Below are 21,694 nucleotides of genomic sequence, written 5' to 3' on the forward strand. Positions count from 1 at the left end.
ACAGCCACAGTGTAGGTCAGACTCGGGCATTTCTAGACCCTGGGACACAAAAGGGGTATTAGTGAAATTCTTAGGAAGCTGTGGCTTCCGGGATAGGATTATAGTAATGTTAAGGTCTTGGTACTGATAAAAGACCACGTTTGTATAAGCAATCCCCACTAGAGGACACTAGGTAAAGGTAATGAAAGCTTCTTGTTTGTTTTGTTTTGTTTTTTTTGAGACAGGGTTTCTCCATGTAACAGCTCTGTTGTCCCAGTTGGCCAGGTTGGCCTCGAACTCACCGAGATCCTCCTGCCTCTGCCTCTGCCTCCCGAATGCTGGGACTAAAGGTGTGCACCACCACCGCCTGGCAGTAACTGTGTTATATTTGTTTTGTTTTTTGAGGGTTTTGTTTATTTTTTAGAGACAGGGTCTATTTAACCCTGGATGGCCTTGAACTCACAGAGATCTGCCTGCCTCTACCTCCTAAGTGCTGAGTTTAAAGACATGTGCTACCATGCAAGGCTATGTGCTATATTTGTAACTTGATTGTAAATCTATAATTATTTCAAGATAGAACGTAGGAGAATTTTATAAGAAAAAGGGAAAAGCAGCCAACGGATGGAGATACAGCCCTGAGCTCACTTCCAACTTCTTAGCTGGTGTCATGGCGGGTCTGAGACAAGTATTGGAGCTGAAGGTGGACAAAAGCAGAGGCCCCAGGACCTCTGCTGGGAGCTGTGCCAACCAAGGGCCCCGGCCTATGTCTCAGGGTCAGATACTACTTGGGCTAGCTCTATTCTTGGTCCAATCCTAGAATAAATGAGCACTGGTCCAGCTGCTGTTTTTAAAGGCCAGACAAATCCACCCCCCAAGGGAGGCTGTGGTGGTGGGGGAGGGGTGTCCAGGGAAGTCCAGTGCCCACGTGCCTCTGCTATTCCACCCCCAATTAACGAAGTTCAGTGTTACGTCTTTCCCAGGAAGGAGCCTGTAGTGTGGGCTCAGGGTGACGGCAGGACAAGGCTACAGAAGGTAAAGCGTTAAGTAAGAACATGTCATTCAGTGCCACTTGGAACACGATCAGGGCTAGAGTCATGAGGATGGAGGAGCAGAAAAGCCTGACTTTAAACTCCGTGAGGCACTAAAACTAGAATGTAAGCAAAGTCTCTTGAGTCAGCAAACTTGGTTCAAATCCCATTCTGCCACTAAAATGGTGGGGTAACCTTGGGTGACTTATTTAGTCCCAAACTGCCCGTTTCTTCTGTAAGATGGAAATAGATTGTCTGCACCTCAAAATAGCATCAGGGATTAAATGAAATGGTTTAAATGAAATAAAAAGGGCACAGTAAAACATGGCTGTTCTTAGAGTTCCCCCACTCCTTTTAATCCTTAAGAAAAAAAAAAGGGGGGAAGAAGCCTAACTTTTAAGATGGGGTCTCATGAAGCTCAAATTGGTCTCAGAATCACAATGTAGCCAAGGCTGGCCTTGAACTTCTGATCCTTCTGATCCTCTTGCTTCTCCATCTCCCCTAGTATTGGGTTTAGCAGGTGTGTCCCACCACACCCAGCGATAACACAGCCTAAAAGAAAGAAATCAAGATGCCCTGAAGAAAACGCTAGAAGGAAATACAGCAAAATCTAGCCACGCTTGGGTCGGGCGAGAGAGGACTGTGGGTGACTCGGTTGTTTTCTAAATGCTCTGAACAGATGTTATATTTATAATAAAAATGTTTATTTAATTAAAAAAAAAATCCCCAAACCACAGCAGGAACAGTTAAGTATAACAAGAGCTGGCGCGTTTGTGCGGCTGAGATACACAGGGGAGAGGTAGAAAGCCAAGCGTTACCAGAAGGGCCACGGGGTAGGGGGTCAGCTGTCTGAGGCAGTGAAGCTCTGTCTCGGGGGCCTGGACACCAAGAGTAGCTGGGTTGAGCAAGGGCTCTCCTGTCTCTCCGGGTCAGAGCACACAGGACAGGTGGGGCAGAGGCAGGGGGATTTGTAATCTCCACAGGCTGATGCCACCCAGGGAGGCCGTCCCAGTGCACCCTAGAACTCTGCCTTTTCCGCTGACAGTCAGGAACATCTTCAGTCCCCAGAAAGCTCCAGGGGTCCAGGCCTCCCAAAGATCTGGCAGTGGTATTTGAGGTCTCTGTCACCAGGTTCCCCTGTCCCTATTCCCCCTGTCCACTGGCCTCTGCTCCAGGGCAGATTTCTGTATTTGCCCTTCTCTCCCCAGCCCTCTGGCCGTCACCAAACAACTGATTTTAATACAGACTGGGAACAGAGAGGTAGAAGCAGGAACACAATGGCATGCCCATGTCGTTCCCTCCAGCCAGCCTGGGCCGTTAACTGAGGTCATCTCCCCCCCCAGCTCCACAGCTCTTCTGTAAGGGAAGAGTTCTGTGGCTCCCAATCCAGCAGACCTCCAGTCAGAAGGGCTAGCCAGCAGCTCCGTGTGGAGGGTGGTGAGCTGCAGCGTAGCTGGGGGCCCAGGGACAACACAGGATGAGGCAGCAGAAGGGAGTGCTGATTAAGCCAAAATAATTCCCCAGCTTCCCCAAGGAAGGGTGTCCATCCCCTGGGGTGGAGTACAGGGGTTGGAAGGAGTCATTGACCCCTGGTATGAACCCGATACCATGGAGAGGGAGGCCACGGTGGAGCAGGTGGACACTCAGTGGCACTCCAGTTGTTGCCTTTAGGGCCCGGGCCAAGGTGAGGGACAGGGTTCCCCGCTGATGCCCAAAGTGATATTTGTGGAACGGACCCACACCCTCTAAATCCCCGAGGACCATTCCTTGTTGAAATTATGCGTAGACTGAGCACTGGGGTTACCTGCCCACCACCCACCCCTCCAGGCGTCAGGATCCCCTATTTAGCTTCCTGTAATGTCCCTACAGCCACCTTCACCGCCTGGAACACAGCCCGATCCATCTAGGAGAAAGAAAAAAAAAAAAAAAAAGACAGAATTTTCAGTCATGTTCCAGCCCCCACCCTCACGGTCCCACTCCCTACCCTTCTCAAGGACACCTTTATCTGACACTAACCGGCTAGCGGCCCACTCAGTTCAGACAGATCTGTTCTCCCTACTGAGGCTGTACCTCAAGGAGACTAGGGCAGCGGCACGTTCGGCCTGCTGGCCAGTATCACACTCACCTGGGCATAAAGCATACGGTGGTCAGGGGGCAGGCTGGCTCCCTGGTGGCAGAGCTGAGCAGAGAGGGCAGAGGTCTCAGGAGACAGGAAGTGCTGGGTGACGCTGATTGTGCTCACCAGGCCCTGCACCTGTGCCGTGGGGGACAAAAGCGAGAAGGTGAATTGGGGCTCAAGCCATACTCTCCCTCTGACCACAGAAGTCTACTTTCCCATCCAACTTTCAGAAAGAAGTAGCCCTGGTTACAGTACCAGGCATCCCATGGGACGTGGCCAGAACAAGACCTGGGGGATGCTGGTGTGCTGAGTGAGTTGGCTAAGACTAGATCAGATCTCTGGACAGAGTTCCACATAGCTCTGAAGACTTCAAGACCCTCAGCTCTGCCATCTCCATGGCCTCCTGCCCTGCCTAGCTTTCGGCCAGGTACGAAAGGCTGTGTGATCATGACTCTGATAAGGTGTCCGTGCTACTTCTGATCTTCGGCTAAGCCCCACCCACCAGGGAAGCACCTGATGGGGTGCCCCAGCAGGCACCAGCACGGCCTCTCCAGGGGCTTGCAGCAGAGTCCAGCAGCTCACACCCCACTCCTCCCTTAGACGACGACGCAATCCTGCATCCAAGTAGCAGCTGCCTGGGGCGCCGGGCTCCAAGGTCCCTGCTCCAGCTGGGCACACCTTAAAGAAGAGAAAGAGACATGAACACCCATGGGGATGAAGGCGGGGATTCCAGAGAGGAAGGGGTGTGGTCTCTTTGGAGGCCCAGGTGCGCTAGGATGCTGAAGCTGTCTTGAAGGGCAGGCAGAAGAGGAAAGAGGTAGGAGAGAGAGGGGTTGGTAGTAAAGGATGGGGGTAGGTCCAGGTTGGGCTCAGAGCAAAAGACACTCAAGCTGGGGAGGAGGGATCTGAATCTCTGCTTTTCCTAGGATGTGCCTTTCACAGCCTTTGTGACCCTGGCCTGTCCACTTGTTCTCTCAACTGGTCCCTTTCTCCAAAACCCAGGAAGATGTCCTGCACAAGCCCCATTCACAACCGTGTTCACAAGGAATTCTTAAGTTTTTGTAAACAGCCCTGCATTATAAGCCAAATTGTGGAGAAACTGTGGCTTCCCCAGGGAGACGATCCAGGATCCAGAAAAGGCAGGGCCACACAGAAGTTCTGACTCGCAGTGGGTGGACAGGCTGAGGCCCCAGCAGCAGGCAGAGCTATGGGAACCATCACCAGCCCAGGCAGAGTCGGAGCTCCATGGGCAGGCAGGGACAAGTGGAGACCGGAAGAGGTGCCCAGGGAACACCTGCAGAGGTGAGCGCCAACATCATGCTCCAACTGGCCACCAGCTAAACTCACCCCCTTCAGCTAGGACCTCAGCCATTGTCCCTGGATCGAAAGGGTACTGGCAGGGGTGGGGTGGGGTTGGGAGGCTTGTGAACCACATCCCCTAGAGGAGTCCCAGGAGGATGCCAAGGTTCCTTGGTTCCAAAGACTCGAGTCCATCCTGGGGCTATAGTAGTAACAGGCCACCCAGTGAGAAAGCGCCCCTCAGACCTCCCCATGAGTCACCCCACTGGGCCATATGGGACTGCCAACAGCCAACCACGCCCAGAGCAGACAAGGCCATCTGTTCAAGATGGTGCTCTTGTCGGCTCCTCTCTGCAAGTCACAGCATCTGGGTGTGTATCTGCAGATGTGTGTGCCGGTGTGCAGAGCATGGTGGACAACGCCACATCCACACCGCCATGTTTGTGTGCAGCTTAGCAGGGGTGACACTTAAGTCTTTTCTCTAGGACAGCTGGGACTCGGCTGGACTTTGAAACCACCAGGCCCACCTCAACCATTTATTTGTTTTACTTCGTATTATTATTTTTGGTGGCGGTAGTCAGGGGGAGTTTCAGACAGGGGTCTCATGTCGCCCAGGCTAGCTTAAAACTAACCTTGTAGGCTGAGGATGACCCTGAACTTCTGATCCTCCTGTTTCTACCTCTCAAGTGCTGGGATTATAGGCATATGCCAACATGCTTGGCTCGTTTATTTATTTTTGAGACAGGGTCTCATTATATAGCTTAGGCTAGCCTCGAGCGCATGATTCTTCTGTCTCAGCCTACCATACCCTGGCCTCCCATCTCCCCTGTCCTTCTGGAGTTTTCGGCCTTCTTCTCTCCCTGCTCTACCACTAGGTACCTATCCTGGTAGGTATGTGTGCCCACCTTCCTCCTTCAGCCCTCTTCACGGCTAGTGCCTCCCCTGGAGGTCTCTCCTCACAGTATGAATTACAGGAAAGGGGGCAGCTGTTTGCCAGTCTCTTAACCCTGGAGCTGAGCAAGGGGAGAAAGACTTCCTGTTCCCAAGAGGAATACAGGGTAGTAACCTAGAGTTAGAATAAATGTAAGCTCAGATCCCAGGGTTACCACTAAGCCTCAGTTTTCCCATCCATAAAATGGGAAAGTAGCTGTCCCTTCCTAGCTCAGGAGTGAGGAAGAGGTTACCCATTAACTGAGACAATACACCAAAGCACTAACACAATGCCCATTCTACAGTTATTGCCTCATCTCCTCAGTAGATTCTGACTTCCCTGCTATATCCTCTCCTCTCTCTGAGCTCCACAAGAAAATCAGACTTCCGATCTGCTCTCTCTGCACCTGTCTACCTGAGTCTGGCTAACTCACCTTCAGGACTAGGGTAAGCAGCGAGGTCACAGGAGATAGGAGCACACACAGACATGGGCAATGAACATCTTGGCTATGCAGGGACAAGGGGCGGGCTCTGAGCTCCCTCCCTCCTCACCATCTGGAGAAAGCGACGGATGCGCTGGGCATCCTGGGCCCGGAACACGTGCCACACAGTGCTGGTCTGGCTACCTGGCGACCAGAGCCCCTCCCCATCCAGGCCTGAGAGGAAATCTGCAGGAGAAAGAAGGCTCAGGTGAGCCCAGGGTAGGCAAAGGCACGCATTATCCCTGACAGTTTGACTTGCTGGTGTCCCCAGCCCAAGGACTTGCCTTTCTGTGCTCGGTGCCAGGCAGGCAGCTGTGCCTCGGCGTGCACCAGGATACTGATTAGGTCAGACACCTCTACACATAGGTTCTTGGTCCCCAGGTGTCCACGGTGTGGGCTCACACCTGCATGGAGGTAGAGCGAGGATAGTTGGGGATTAAATAAGAGACGGAGTGTCAGCCCTAAGGCACAGACGCCCCTGTGCCCTAAGATGTTAGATAAGGCAGAGGTAGGGAGGGACGGGAGTGGGAGGGCACTCACCATAGGCTGCCCAGAGCTGGGGCTCCAGTGGATGCAGGGGGAGGCCCAGGGGGAGGTAGGAAGCTAGGTTGAGTTTCCCTTGGTGGGCACAGTACTCTGGGAGTGGAAGGCTGGAGGCAAGGTTCTCCACCCTGGGGACAGGGGTTGGGAGGGGAATCATGCATAGGAAGTCCAATTCAGACACCTGAGACCCATCATAGCTTCCCACATTCAGAGGGCAAAGTCCATCCCCCCAGGAATTTCTTCCTTTTTTTTTTTATAGTTTTTTTTTTTAAAGATTAATTAATTAATTAATTTTCTATACAGTGGTGCCTGTGTGTCAGAAAGAGGGCACCAGATCTCACTAATTGATGGTTGTGAGCCACCATGTGGTTGCTGGGAATTGAACTCGAGACCTCTGGAAGAGCAGCCAGTGCTCTTAACCTCTGAGCCATCTCTCCAGGCCCTCCCACAGGAATTTCTATCACTCCCCCAAAGAGAGACCCTCCATCCCCTCTGTCCCCTGCTCTAACTAGACTTCCATTCTAAGCCCCTTCAGACAGCCCGGACACTAAGGGTGAGGAGAAGATGGCCAGTGGCTGGGTTAGTCTTGGTACTGTACATACCTGCTAGCATCCTTGTCCCCCAGGGTTCGGTGTAGCAGGAGGACGGAGCCCTCATCTAACTTTGGACGTGCTAAGGAAAGAGACAGATGTCAGTGCCCCTATCTTGTGGCGTAATCTTTTGGGCCCAGAGACTCCTTCCTGTCCCTGTGGCAGCCATACCTAAGTTCAGTGTCTACCTCAAACCTAGCTTCTAGCTACCTCTAGAGCTACCAAGGGTCCCCTTGATACCTGACCCCCTCAGGGACGTGCTCCCGGCTCCCTCTACCCCATGTCAGGAATACTTACTCTCAGGGTGAGAGAATCCTTCCCAGAATGCTGTGCTGTCCAGGCTTGTGGGCTGGGGAGGCCCGAGGGCAGTCAGTGTCTGTACCTGGCCACCGAGTGTCCCAAGAGCTTCCATTCCCCACAGGCTAACTCTCAGCGTCTTCTGGATGCCCGACACTAACACAGGCTGCAGAGGGGAAGAAAGGAGGACACAAGAATTGGGGGGTGAGGGGGGGGAGCTCATGGCATGCTGTGGCAGCTCCGGAACAGTGGGGGAGGGGCCGGGGACAGACAAACCGTGTCGCTCCCTCTGAACACCAGGACACCCTGAGCCTGGGGACCAGGACCCTGTGAGGCAGGTGAGGCCATAGCACTGGGAAGGGAGAGGCAGGCCAGCTTACCTGGCCCTGCCGCCAGTGTTCCTGGAAGAGGTGAAAGCCATGCCTAGGCCTGGGCTCCTGCAGCCACAGCAAAGCCCCAGGAGGAGACAGCCGGGTTCGCACCGGTGACAGGGGCAGGCTCAGGCCCTTGCGTAAGCCTGGCCCCGCTCGAAGGCCTGGCCCCAAGGCTTTCTCCTGGATCTTCCGTTCTACTACCTGGGCAATAATGCTGTCTAGGATGTTGGTAATGCGGTCATCCTGTGGGGAGGCAGAGATGGGGGAAGGGCAGGAAGGCTCAGGACCTATTCAGCCACATAGGCATGACCACCCAGCCTCGGCTCCTCGGGCTCCTAGCCCTCCCTCTGAGCCCTTGCTCACACTGGGCAGAGCCGGGGTGACGGGCGCAAAGGCCATGTGAATCCGCTCATGCCCCAGGCAGAGTTTGACCGCAGTGGAGGCTAGCAGTTCACAGAGAGAGGGACAAGGAAGGGGTGATCGGCTAGCACGCTCCTCTGCTGGGGTCTCAGTGGAGTCTGGGGTCTCTGTTGGAGAAGAAAATGGTGAGCGACTTTCCGTTTGGCCTTTCGCCTTTATCTCCAAGAGATGTCCGTTCACCCCCTGGCCAAGCCTGATTTCTCCTCAGCATTACCCCAGCATTACTCTGCTCTGTCTGGGTGCCATCCCACCACTGCCTTCCTAAGCGTTGCAGAGCCTCTAAGAGAGGGGGCTCAGGGGCTGGAGAGATGGCTCAGAGGTTAAGAGCACTGGCTGCTCTTCCAGAGGACCCGGGTTCAATTCCCAGCACCCACATGGCAGCTCTACAACTGTCTCTAACTCCAGTTCCAGAGGATCTGCCAGACCTACATGTAGGCAAAACACCAATGCACATAAACAAAACAAAACAAAATGAATAAATTATATTAAAAAAAGTGGCTCGGAATGGGAGTCTGAGACTGGGAAACAGCTCAGCAGGTAAGCACAGCATTTCTGTGTAAGCATAAGAATCTAAGTTCAAATCTCTAACACCCACAGCAAAACAAACAAAAACCGAAAACAGGCATGGTCATGCCTGCCACCTCAGCTCTTGGGTTGGGGAGGGGGTGACTCAGAGACGGGGAGCATCACTCGTTTGCTGGCCACCAACCTAGCTTCAGGTTCAGAGGGAAACCCTGTCTCAAGGGACTAAGGTGGAGAGTGATACCCGATGTCTCCACGCACATACAATAAACGAATGAATGCATAAATAAATAATAGGAGGTCTGGCTGGAGGAGTCAGGGCACGGTTTTGAGGTGAGGGATGGAGATTCTGCTTCATGTGTTGCAGGGGGAGGGGAGTTGATTGCCAAGGTGTTGCCAAGTTTCTTCTGGAGACTTTTATTCCCTCACTGCCCTCCTGTACCCCCCATCCAAGGGGCATGGGGGTGGGGCAGCCACTCACCTTCTTTGATGTCCTTGGTCCTGTTGGCATCTCCATTGCAGGAAGGTTGTGGAGCTGGGGGAGTTTTCTCTGTTGGTTCTTTCTGTTAAATCCATAAACCAGCACCACCCCGAACCCAAACAGAGATTTTAAAACTGGTAGGCACAACTGAATCCAATGTTCAAGAATTAACAACGTGCTCCTCTAAGTCCTAAACTTGTTGGCAAGGGAGTGAAAGGTTACGGTATGTAGAGTTAATAGAGAAAATAAAACTGCTATGTACTTCTCCATAGGGCATGGTCTAAACATGTGTTAAAGCAGACACAAATAAATGCACAGACAAGTAACTGGGAAAAGTCAAAACGTTAAGGGCAACTTAAGAGGTCAGCATTATTTTCTTACTTATCTATATTTTCTGAATTGTCTATAATGGATATATGGCAATGTCTGATATATAAAATGTACTTTTCAGCCAGTATAGTGGTATATGTCTGTAATCCTTGTACTCTGGAGGTCAAGGCAGATGGACTGCAAATCTCAGCTAACCTGGGATGAAAGACCTTATCTTTGAAAAAACAAACTCCCCTGGGTGGGTGGTGGTGCGCGCTTTTAATCCCAGCACTCGGGAGGCAAAGTCAGGCGAATCTCTGTGAGTTTGAGGCCAGCCTGGTCTACAGATCGAGATCCAGGACAGGAACCAAAACTACACAGAAAAACTTTGTCTCAAAAAACCGAAAATAAAACAAAAACAAACAAACAACAAAGAAAACAAAACCAAACTCCACACAACAATAAAATGTACCTTCCATTTTTCCATGCTGCGATGGAACCCAGGGCCTTAGGCATGCCAGGGAAGCACTCTGGCACCTAGCTACATCCCAGCTCTTGGTTTTTTATGAGACAGTCTCCCTGTGTTAACTAGGCTAGTCTCAAGCTCCTGTTACTCCTGCCTCCACCGTCTAAGACATGTGCCATCATGCCTAGTTCATAAAATACCCTTATAGGGTCAGCAAGATGGCTCAGAAGGTAAGGGCACCCGCCAAGCCTGAGTTCAATCCCCAGAACCCACATATTAGAAACGGAAGAACCAACTCTCACGTGTTGTCCTCTGACCTCCATGTGTGTGCCTTGGCATGGGCTGTGCTCCTCCCCCACATTAAAAAAATGTCAAAAGTGTCCATACCCAGAATTAACTCTTTCTCAAGTGAATAAGTTTTTTCAAGTGAAAAAAAATTTTTTTTCTGAGTGCCTGTACAGTGCCTGCCATGAGTGAGGTGGCCGGCTACTGAGAGGGTGGGCTGACACTGAGCCAGAAAGGACCCGTGGCTGGCGTGGCAGCGGTGAGATAAAGTAGCGAGGGCTGGCCTCGAAGACGACCCAGGTGAGGCAGAACTCTAGGAAGCAGGGAGAGAGCATTTGTGGTAGGGGACGGAGGGAACAGGCACATGCTGGAGTCAATGTTGGGATCCTGCTTCCTGGAAACGTGGGGAATAGCTTGTTCCACCAGCTTCTACGTCCCTCTTCATCCCCACCAACAGAGGAGGCCAACCCCACCCCACCCCACGTGGTCAGTCATATACATGCACACTGCCCAATCCTGGGGCCCCCCAGCTGGTGCTTGTCACTCGGATCATGCCCTGGTTCTTACCTGCTGACCCCCATCCCCAGGGGCCCACACTCGGGCATCCACTTGGCAGAAACAGTGGCCCCGGATGTCAAACTTGGCCCAGACCTGGTGCATCCCAGTGCTCAGTTCTGCCAGCGCTGAGTGTGTAGAAGAGGGGGTGGAGATGGAGCAGCCTGGCCTCACCAACCGGGAGACCATGTCACCAGGGTCAGGAACAACGAGACAGTCTGACTGTCTCCCTCAGGACCCACCCACTGCATGCCCCACCCCTCCACGACGGCTCACCCTGGCTGGAGACAAACTGGGTCAGAATCAGGGAACAGGCAGCATGCCCAGCCTCCTGGGCACACTCCTCTGTGCGCTGCTCCCGAGAGCCTGTGGGGTAGGAAGAGAGGAGCTGCAGGTCCAGAAAGCAAGGTAACCACAGGTTAAGGTCAAGGAAGAAGGCCAAATACATGATATGTAAATCAGGAGTTCAGCAAGCCACAGGGCAAGTGCTTGCTGGGAAGGCTGGGTCTATGTAACATCATAGAATCCTTTGCTTTTGGAATGCAGAGGCTTGGGAATGCATACGCTGCATGCTTTGCGGGATCCGAAGGTGGGGGTCTGTGAGATGGCTCGGCAGGTAGAGGGGCGTGCCACCAAGCCTAAGGACCCGAGTTTGATTCCCAAGACTCATGGTGGAAGGAGAGAACCGATTCCCAAAAGATGTCCTCTGACTGCGCCACACACACACACACACACACACACACACACACACACACACACACACAAATAAATCAATCAATCAGTCAATAAATAAATAAATAAATATTTTTAATTGAAGATCCCAGGGTGGTCATATAAGAATGTATCTGACTCTAGAACTCTTTTTAGCCATGTCTACTGGAACCCTGGGAAACTCCAAGACCTGAGGTGGTCAAGTTGAGCCAAAGCTGAAAACCTTGCCAAGGATGGAACTGAATCAGCAGACCTAAGTCTAAAATCTTGGCTATAACACTGACTTGCTTTGGGGCCTTGGGCAGGTCATTGATCCTCTCTGGCTTATTCTTACGCAGAAAATGAAGACAGTCACACCCATGTCACTGTGTTAACATGGAAGCTGATCAAAGTGAGAAGCAGAGAGCTTCTGACTTCCGGGTGTGTGCACGCGCGTGCGCGCACGCTTGTGTGTGTACACGCAAATGCATGTATGTGTGTGGACCTTATCCTTTCAGGTTAGATCTCTCACTGAACCTGGAGGTCATTAATTCAGCCAGGCTGGCTGGCCAATAAGATCCGGGAATCTGCCTGTCTCTGGTCCCCCAGTGCTAGGCCACCATGTCCAGACTTGATGTGGGATCTGAACTTAGAGCCTCCCGTTTGCTTGGTCAGAACTGACCGAACTCACACCCCCAGTGCCCAGGTACTCAACTTCTTTAAAAAGTGGGTAAGAAATGGGCTGGAGAGATGGCTCGGTGGTTAAGAGCACTTGTTGACCGGGTTCAGTTCCCATCAAGCCCGTGGCATTCATAACTGCCTATAACTCTGGTTTCAGGGGCTCTGACCCCTGTCTTCTGACCTCCACAGGCAGCAGGCACACATGCGGTACACACACATACACGCAGACAAAACACGCATACATATAAAATAATAAACACATCTTAAAAAAGCTAATCTGGCCGGGCGGTGGTGGCGTACGCCTTTAATCCCAGCACTCGGGAGGCAGAGGCAGGCGGATCTCTGTGAGTTTGAGGCCAGCCTGGTCTATAGAGCGAGATCCAGGAAAGGTGCAAGCCCTTTCTCGAAAAAAACAAAAAAAAAAGCAAATCTGGTTTTCCTCACCTGCTTTCTCCTTGGTCTTGCCAGCTCCGGCTATGCGCCCACAGGCTACACACAGCCGGTGGCTGCAGTGGGGGCATCTCCAGTGGGTGTTGAAGAGTCCATGCTGGCAACGGCTGCAGCAGTGTGGAATGCCTGGGCTGTCCTCTGTCCTGGCTGGCCCCTGGCCTGCTGACCACAGAACAGGATTAGAGGGCTCAAGGACATGGCCCCTGGGGAGGACCGCCACACGCAGCATTGATTCTCAACCTGTGCGTCGTCGACACCCCCTTTGGGGGGGGGGTCAAACGACCCTTCACAGGGGTCGCCTAAGACCATCTGCAGATCAGATATTTACATCATGACTCATAACAGTAGCAAAACTACAGTTATGGCGTAGCAACGAAAATAAGTGTATGGTTGGTGGAGGGGGGCGGTCACCACCACGCGAGGAACTGTATCAGAGGGTCGCAGCGTTAGGAAGGTTGAGAACCACTGACAAATAGGAAGTAACAGGGGAGAGGCCGAGAGCAATCTCTACCCGGAGCCACTAGAAGAAGGCACGGGGCTCTTTGGCCGATCCTCATACTTTACTCCACATACTTGTCTGGCAGTAGTCATCCTCTCCGGCACACTCCCAGGGCAGTAGTGGCCTCCGCTCCCCGGGCCAGCCCCACCCCCAGCCTTGCCACGGGGATCTCCCCAGTGTGCCCGTATTACTAAGCCACACCACTACCTCCAGCACATTTTTCCACCCACCTCCCCACCCCCCAAGCCCTACTGCTACCAGAAATGGAAAGACACAGCAGCTACTCAGGTGGCCTTCCCTCCAGGGTACTTAGCAGATTAAAAGAGGAAACCCTCAGAGGCCACTCCTGCCCTTACCCAAAGGAAGGGATTTTTTTTTCAAGAGCCAAGGTTCAGACTTGGTAGGTGGAAGCACACAGTCAAGGTGTCCCAAGTGGGCCCAGGAGGCTCCGAGTTTCTCAGGAATAGGTCTTGCCCTCCCAGAGTTCACATCCCACTCAGGGATACAACCCACAGAGTCATGACTCCAGAGCTCCTGGCCGAAAAGACCACGGAAAGATGAGGGTGACGTGCAGGGGAACTTCACAAGTGGCCCCAGAGGATGAGTAAGTCCTTATCCACCAGGTAGGAAGGGATGATCAGGGCATTCCAGAATGAGGGAACAGCCAGTGCCAAGGCCCCAGGGCACAGACAAGCTTGGTGATCCGGGAAGGGAAAGATGGGTGGCGTGTATGCCAGGAATCCAGGCTGGGAGTGGCAGGATCCTAGGAGCTGGCTTATGACTGAACAAACTAGGGGCTGCCCTGTCTGGAGTACGACGGTGACCCTGGGGATCTTCATGCAGGGAGTAACTCGTGGGCCCGGGGCTGTGGTTTACAAAGATCACAGTATTGCTGGAAAGAGCCGCAGAAAGGGTGGCCCGGATCTGAGGACCCAGCTGAATGCTGAGTCTCTACCCTCGGCCTGAATCCCACCAGCTTTCCAGGCCCATGAGCCTCATCACTAGAGCCTTTCCCTGGCCTTCACCTCTCTGAAACCCTGTCACCTTCCGGGCTCTTGAGACATTTGTACTGGCTCTGTTTCCCTACAAGCCCTATTGTTCTCAGAGAACCGGACTGAGTCAAGTTTTTAAGACTTCCCAGCAGGATTCCCCACCCAGGGCCAGAAGCCCCAGTCCAAGTTAGGACTGGGGATACAGAAGGACGGAGCTCTCCTGAGCAGGCCAGAGAACCCTGAAGCACTGGTAAACATGGGTTGGGAGAGACAAGCAGGAGCAGGCCCACAAGGGAGGTCAGCTCACCTTCACGCTGTGCCCAGGCAAGAGCCTCCCTCTCCTTCCTCAGCAGGCGGCAGAGTCGGTCGCCCAAACCACTCAGCAGGTGCTTGGCCAGCCGCTTGTTGAAGGGGGCTTCTGGGTCAGACCCTCCTCCCTCCTCGGAGCTGGCAGAGGAACCCTCCTCCTCCAACGGCTTCTCTTCCAGGGGCAACCTGGAGAGGAGAGGCAGGGGGGCTTGAGGAGGGAGCCCATCGGTGGGGGGAGGGTGGGGGCATTGCTGGCTGTGACAGTCAGGAGCAATACTCACCTCTGTGATTTCTGGGAGTGGCTGGTCAGCACTCCTACATCTCCAGCTGCCCGGACACAACTCTGGCACTGAGTGATACCTGCTAAGTGAGCCTGGCAAGATGTATCCTGAAGCCTGGATTCCTGGAGGCTAATCCTGCCATCTTGGGGTCCTGAGGAGACAATACAGCTGCTTAGGGAGTCTGGTTTCTGAGGCTTGTGTTAGCTAATGCCCTGAATTAGCACCCGCCCTGTCCACATGCCGCCAGTTCAGCCCCTGGTCCCCAAATCTGTGAGGACTAATTCCGAACTCGAAAGAGAACCAGGCAGGCATAAGTTTCACACACACACACACACACACACACACACACACACACACACACACACACACACGGCTGAACAGTAGCTAGAGATATCCCTGGCAGGGGTGGAGGCTGAGGGATTGTTTAGCAGGTTCAACCCAAAGCTTTGGGCAGCCTGAGCAATGGTCCTTGTACACGTGCAGAATCCGGCCAGTATAGACTTTGGATAGGTTGGCTAAAAGCTCAGTGGCTATGTGACACCCTGAGGAGATGATTCCAACGTGGATGGATGTGCACCGGAAAGCGAGAAGGCCAGAGTTTCAACACAGAACACAGGTGCTGTAACCCAAGACGGCAGAGGAGCCAACAACTTCCCAGCCCAGACTGAGGCGTGCAAGGATGCAGACAGACCCACGCCAGATGCACAGGCTTTAAGGTCAGGTCATAGAGACAGTCCTCTGGGCCCAGCAGTCCAAGAGGCTGAGAATGAGGTGATCCTGCAGAAACCAATCTGGCTCCAGGATTGCTGGAACCCTCTGTGAAGGACACAGTGTAGCAGAAGAGTCCATGATGTACCCAAAAGGCTGTCATGCTGGAAAAGTCCAAACTGAGTCTCCACGATTCAGCTGGCCAAGAGACAGGGGTCCTTCAGGAGAGGTAACGCCTAAACTAGGATTTGAGGTGCAAATAACCATGGCATCGGACACGTATTGTTTACTAGGTGCCATGAGATCTCCGGTGTCCTGACGAGCCGTCTGTTCCTTCCTGTAGTCTTCATAAGGTAGGGACCATCTTTGCTCCCACTACAGATGAGGGAACTAGGGTTCCCAGAGGTGAAGTAACTTCTTCCTTCAGGTCGCAGGTGCTGATCAGCACGTCAGGAAGCAGATGCTGTCTCTGGAGCCCCTGCTCTGAACCATGCCATTGAATTGCCGCCAACAACAACAACTCACCAAGAGGCGGGGATGGGAACCGCTGACTAGAAAGCTGTGATGGCCAATCCTAGGAGCCCGAGAACTATGGTGGTTCGGGAAGGAACCCTGCCATCTTAGCAGGACCCATCACAAAGGCCTATGGACTTCAGTGCCCTGTAAAGGCCCAGCCCTGTCGCCCCTCCTTCAACGGGGCCCCTGCAGCCGGCCTACCATCCCCTTACCTCTCTGCTCCTCCTGCCGCTGGACCTCCTCCGCCTTGCTTCCTGTGGATGTGTCTGGTACCTCCGGCCAAGCCCTGGCCCCCTGCCTCCCAGTGCCTGGGAAAGGGTGGGATGGGCGTTTGGGAGCTGGGCCCCTTGCTGCTCCCTGAACCTCTGGACTGCCTGCCCTCTTGAGTGCCCGGATCCCAGTGGCCTGACTCTCTTCCTTCTTAGGACAACCACCTGGGCACTCAAACTGTTCTGAGTGGCGTGTGAGCCAGGTCTTCTTTAGCTTGGTGTGATGGCTTGGGGGGCAGGCCCTGGAGTCAACCTTGCTCCTCTCTTCGCTGGATTCACCTGGCCCACTGGTACCACCCTCTGGGCTATCCTGGCATTTCCTACAGGGGCCAAGATCCCCCTCTCTTGCAGTTAGGTGGGATGAGCAACAGCCGCCCGTAGGAATGGGAGCTCCAGGAGACGGGCATCTTGGTGTGACTGGTGGTTCCAGCTGATACCCAAGGCTATTGCTTCCTGGCCCGGCCCAAATGTTGCCAAGAGTGTGAACTAGGCCTGGGGGACAAGAGGGCCAGGGGGTCCGAGGAACAGTGTCTGGGTACCCCAAGAAAAGTGGGCAAAGATTCTGCTGCCTGCCAGTGCCTGTCTCCCCATCCCTCTGGTGAAGTGAGGGACCTTCTGCCTCACAAGCTCGCTGGAGATGCCCATCAGGGGCTAAGCCCAACAACCCAGACTCTGACACTGCCAAGGGTTCCTTTGCTGGCCTGAGGATGTTCGGATCCTTGTGGTAGAAGCCCTGAAAAAGGAGAAAGGCCTAAGTTAATGCTAACGTAGCTTCTCGGCATTTAAAAGAAACAAGCAGGACTGACAGTAGCAGCTATTAAAAATAAAATACAGGTATAAGGCGTCAACGGTGAACTCATGTGCTGGCAGGCAAGTGGTGCCTCCCCAGGTGGCTCCCCTACCACCCCGGGTTCCCCCTTGATCTTCTCCCAAGCTTTCTTAGGGTCCTCCAGTACCCAGAGGCTGAAGGGCTAATGCCTGCCATGGCAATAGGACATCAGGACTTACTAGAGAATTCCACTTGGACCCACGTGGGCCTTTGTTTTGGTTTTGGAGAAAGGATCTTTCTATGTAGCCCAGGCTAGCACGGGACTCACACTCTTTCTGTCTCATAGGCATACACTATGATGCCCATCTTTGCTCTCCAAACACTTAAAAGTCTCATTCTAGGCATCTGGGGTAGCCTGTCAGGAAGGAGCCCTAGAAACAGGCCACGAGGACCGCACCTCTCACCCACTCTTGGCCCACAGGATAAGGCTACACATTCCACGGGCAGTTTCTAAGTCCTGATCCCGGGTGAGTCAATGGCTGAAGTGGCCCAAGGGCAGGGCAGGGAAGGCCAAGGAGCGAGAGCTGCCCAGTGTTTCGGTTTGTCTTCAGGGCTAGGGACAACTGAACCCCATGCACCCACTATTCCGTCACTCACCTTGCTGCCTAAGCTGAAGGCAGAGGGCACTTTTGGCTGGCCCCCGGAGTATACCCAGGGGTGAGAGGCCAAAGGCCAGTCATATGGACGCTCTGGGGGCAGGCTGGACATCAGGTAGGGCGGCAAGCAGGTGGGAACCCAGAAAGGTGCTCGCTCTAGAATCTTGGTCTCCAGCAGGAAAGGGCAGTGCAAGGGTCGAAAGGCCACAGGGTCACTCTTGGGGTGGCCATTACTATGCTCAGGTAACAGGGGGCCGTAGCGAGGTGGGCACGCTGGCCCACAGAAGGCCAGTGGATGGGCCAGCATCGCTTCCTTCCAGCGCAGTCCTTCCTTGCTGCCCAGCCAGCTGGCCTTTCTCTCCCCGTTCCGAGGACCCTCACCCTCTACCAGTGAGAGCGTGTCCTTGGGGCCTTGGGGGAAGCCAGGAGGGAGCCAGGAGTCCGGAGTGCTCAGGACGCCCCTCCAAAAGGGAGCAGGTTCTCCTAGGCACAGTGCCCCATGGCGCAAGCCATCCTGTGGTGGGGTACCGGGCTCCTGTCCCACAATGCCGTTCTCAGGGGCTGTCTTCTCCCAGGCTGGGGTGTCCTTCAGGAAGCTGGGCATACTCTCCATCACTCTCCTGCCCTCATGGGGCTCTCCCGGGGGGGGTCCTGGAGTATAAGGGCAAAGCATGAACTCTTTAGGCACATGCCCCACGTACCTTACCATGGGCACCACCCTGGGAATACCGAAGTGACTCAAACAAACCAGTAAAGCAAGTGCCAGGCCACAGTACGGCACAAAGCAGCTTTCCACACGTGGCCAAAGGGATTCGGCTTCATGGCCGGAAGTTAATACCTTTTCCTAAGTTCTGACCCCTATCTGAATTTGGAGGTCCAAATTCAACAGAAGGTTGTCACTTCTAGGGTGAAAGGTTCTACCCTTATGGAGCTAGAAATCTGGTTACAAGTCTTGGAAATGGATAGGAAGCAAGCCTGTAAAAGGCTAGCTTAGCAGAAAGACTCAACTCTAGGGAGGCTGGATCCCGGCTCTGACCCTGTGTCACCTGCTCTGCGGATGTTCAGAGGATCATTTTCTCCTCCGGGCTCCAGTGTCCCCGTGTGTAAAAGTGGGACTTGGGACACAGAGGACTCTTTCTAAACCTCAGTCTGTGGTTTTGGGGGTGCTGCTTTCCCACCCCCATCTCCAGCTCCCACCAGGCTTGCAAGACTGGGATGTTCAGGCCTGGCAGGTTGGATGGAGTCCCTGGGCAGGGCAGCTAGCCAGGGCTGCTGGCTGGTGTCTCTCCCTACACCTGGGCTGCCTGACTCTGCCCCTTGGTGGGCTCTTGTGTCTTGGCATCTCCAACACAGTACCAGGACGGCTGCTGGGGGGTAGGATCTGGGCTCCCAAGGGGAGGGGTAAACTAGCATGTGAGAAAGGATTAAGAGGTTTCAGACTTGGATGGGACAGTGCAGGGCTCCGCTGCTGCGAACTGCAGCTCGGATGGGGGGGAGGGGGAGGGAAGGAGGCGGGGAAAGCAGGCTGGGCCCCAGAGATACGCAAGCGAGGGAAAATTGAACACGCATGCGAGGGACCAGGATGACAGGTGGCACCAGATCAGCTGCACTCTCCCGGAGCAGTCCCCTTGGCCGGCCCGAGGAAGCCCCAAGAGGGATGGATATACGGGATCCTTGGCGGAGGCGCCAGGAATTTTTGGAGCTGCAGCTTGCATGCGGTCCAGCTCCCTTAGTTGGGCATTCTAACTTTTTCATGTTAATGAGTGAGATCCAGTCCAGAGTGGCACGGGCACTTCACTCCCCCCTGCACCTTGGGATGGGCTCATAACCCCCCATTACAAGTACCCCAGAAGGCGCCCCCTCTCGGCGTTTACCTGGGCTTCACAGGCCGGGCGCGGTGTGGGCGGCGGTCGTGCTGGCCGGCGCTGGGCACTCGCTCCCCATGGGCCGGCTTCGGGGCGTTCTCCCTCTTTCTGCTCAGCGCGCTCGCGCTTTCTTTCCCCCCGGGCGTCGGGGGCGCTCTAGGGCCGCAGGTTGGAGGGGTCGGACTCCGGGATTTGCAGGATGCGGCACACGGCGCGGATGGGCCGCACCAGCTTCTGGGCCACGGCTGTGGGTTGCGCCATGGGACGCCGAGACTCCGTGCTGCGCTTTGGGGAGGGTCGGGCCGGGGCTAGGGAGCGGGTGTCCCCGGAGGGAGAGAAGGAACCGGGCCGGGGGGAACGCGCGCCCCGGTCGGAGATGGCTGAGTGGGGGGAGAGGCCGAGGGGCCGGGGAAGGGGGTCGTGCCTGGAAGTGGGGGGCCGATCCCGTGAGCCAGAAGAGAGGCACCAGCGAGGGCGCAGCACCGCGCAGCGCGGCTAATGGAGGGACAGCGCAGCGGAGAGCGCAGCAGGACCTCTGATCGCCATCGCCAGACGCGCAACTGAGAGTGGGGAAGCTGCTCCGCCGGTTTCCTCCTCCAGCACCCTGCGGGAAACAGGAGCCCGTGATTCGGCGGCCCCGCCTGGGCCTGCCCCCTTCTGAGCCCCGGGGGCTTCCGCCAACGCCCCGGCGATGCCACCGGCTGCGCACGGGGAGAATGAGCCCTTTGTTCCCCCTCCCCCCCGCGGCACCCGGGCGCCTGCCGAGAGAGGCTCCCCTGGGGCAGTGTGCCAGCTTCCCAGCCGCCCCACCCTCCCGTGGGCCCGGCCCGGAGCCTGGCAGGCGGGCAGCACCCCCACTATAGGTGCCAAGCCCGGGAACTGGAGCAAAGGGCGGGAGGGGCCGGACCAGGCCATGGTGAGGCGGGGTGCCCCCCGGGGTGCTAGGGCGGGGCGGCAGGGAGGGGTCAGTGCCAGAGCTGGCAGGGGCAGTCGGGTTCTCACGGGTCAGTGATGGGTGCTGCGACCCACGCCAGCAGGCCCGTGCCTGCTGGACCACTCTCTCCCTGTCCTTTCCAGCTCTGGGCACACCCCAATGACTGGTGTCTTCCCTACCTCATTCTTCATCTTCACCTGCCCAAGCCCCTTTTCCCAGCATCCCTCTCAGGGCACAAGGTTACGCAAAGTGTTATGCTTTGGAATCTGGGAGGGCCTGCCGTCTGGTCTGTTCCCTGGTCTAAGGGCCTTGATTTCTACCAAGTGTCCAGAGAAGTGATGGGACCAGAAGCGCACAAGCATCCGAACCTCCAGTTGGGGTTGCCTGTTCGGCTGCCCCATCCTCAATGTTCCTGGTGCTCCCAGGCCCAGCCTGGAGAGGAGCCCATGGGAGTGGCTCCTGGGAGGGAACAGCGAGTAGGAGAGGAAATGGGCAAACAGGGCACCCTCCACCCGAGGAAGCATCCCTGCTCTTCTGCGGGGGTGGTTCCAGAGCACACACACAAACAGACAGATTCAGACAGACACACACAGAAACCCACACGCCCAACGGGTGCTTCCCTTCCCTGAAGGCACCCACCTCCTGCCCCTCTACTCCCCTGCCTCTCTGAGCCCAGTCCGAAACAGAAGCAATACTGCCTACTTCCCCATCCCTGGGGAAGGGGTGAATTTTGGTGGCCACAACCTGGTCCCAAGTCATACCACCATCTCTGAAGAGGGGTACAACGAAGAGCCCAAGGTCTTTCTCTCCCAAGGGACAAGAGTGAAGGCAAGGAGTCTTTCACCAACTGTTGAGGACAGGATGGGTACTTGGGAGAGGAGGTCCGTACCGTGGAAACTGTTCAGACGTGGACCTTATTGGCACAAATCTTCCTAGCCCCTCACCTTCACAGAGGGGAAGTCTGGTGGGGGCAGGCTGGCAGGGATTGTTTACTTGATTGAGTTTTTCATAGTCCTCTTCTTATTCACTCCTTTGGAGGTGGCCTGACCCCAGTGTGCTATGGGAGATGAATAAGGAGGGTCTAACCGGGACTGGAGCCCCAAGGCTTCAGGCTGGCCTCCAGCCCAGAGCCTGGCTCCTGGGCAAGGTGCTGGGCTGGGATGTACCTGTGGTCCCTGTCTAAGCCTCTGGCCTACCTTAGCCGAGGCCTGTGGGAGAGTCGTTGTCTTGGGGAAAGTCCTGTGGCTTGAGGCCTGGAAGAGGCCAGAGGAGAAGCTTGGACTGTCCAGAGTCCCAAGGGCCTGTGGCTGTCTTCCTCTAGGGTAATCGGGACTGTCTCAGGGGAGCTGAACAGCTCCTCACCCCTACACCCCCAGCTGCCGTATCTGCCTGTCAG

The 21,694-nt window shown here is 55.0% G+C and overlaps 2 protein-coding genes across 2 annotated transcripts; both read right to left on the reverse strand.

Annotated features, from left to right (window-relative positions):
- Positions 1–1,736: 1,736 nt before the first annotated feature.
- On the reverse strand, positions 1,737–18,127 carry Hr (HR lysine demethylase and nuclear receptor corepressor). Its single transcript, XM_059274349.1, has 18 exons — positions 17,501–18,127; positions 16,018–16,807; positions 14,582–14,732; positions 14,299–14,486; positions 12,495–12,659; positions 10,956–11,045; positions 10,692–10,807; positions 9,065–9,146; positions 8,005–8,168; positions 7,648–7,884; positions 7,268–7,433; positions 6,983–7,052; positions 6,378–6,508; positions 6,122–6,241; positions 5,908–6,023; positions 3,640–3,804; positions 3,133–3,261; positions 1,737–2,910 (listed from the first exon to the last, which is right to left on the reverse strand). Exons 1-18 carry the CDS (start codon positions 18,110–18,112, stop codon positions 2,848–2,850), a joined length of 3,555 nt encoding a protein of 1,184 aa, XP_059130332.1. The 5' UTR covers positions 18,113–18,127; the 3' UTR covers positions 1,737–2,847.
- A 1,261-nt stretch (positions 18,128–19,388) lies between these two features.
- Positions 19,389–20,001, reverse strand: Hrurf (HR upstream open reading frame). Its single transcript, XM_059274348.1, has one exon. The coding sequence runs from the start codon at positions 19,623–19,625 to the stop codon at positions 19,521–19,523; it is 105 nt and encodes a 34-aa protein (XP_059130331.1). The 5' UTR covers positions 19,626–20,001; the 3' UTR covers positions 19,389–19,520.
- Between the last annotated feature and the right edge of the window lie 1,693 nt (positions 20,002–21,694).

This window comes from Peromyscus eremicus, chromosome 9 (genome assembly GCF_949786415.1).
Source record: "Peromyscus eremicus chromosome 9, PerEre_H2_v1, whole genome shotgun sequence".
NCBI lineage: Eukaryota > Metazoa > Chordata > Mammalia > Rodentia > Cricetidae > Peromyscus > Peromyscus eremicus.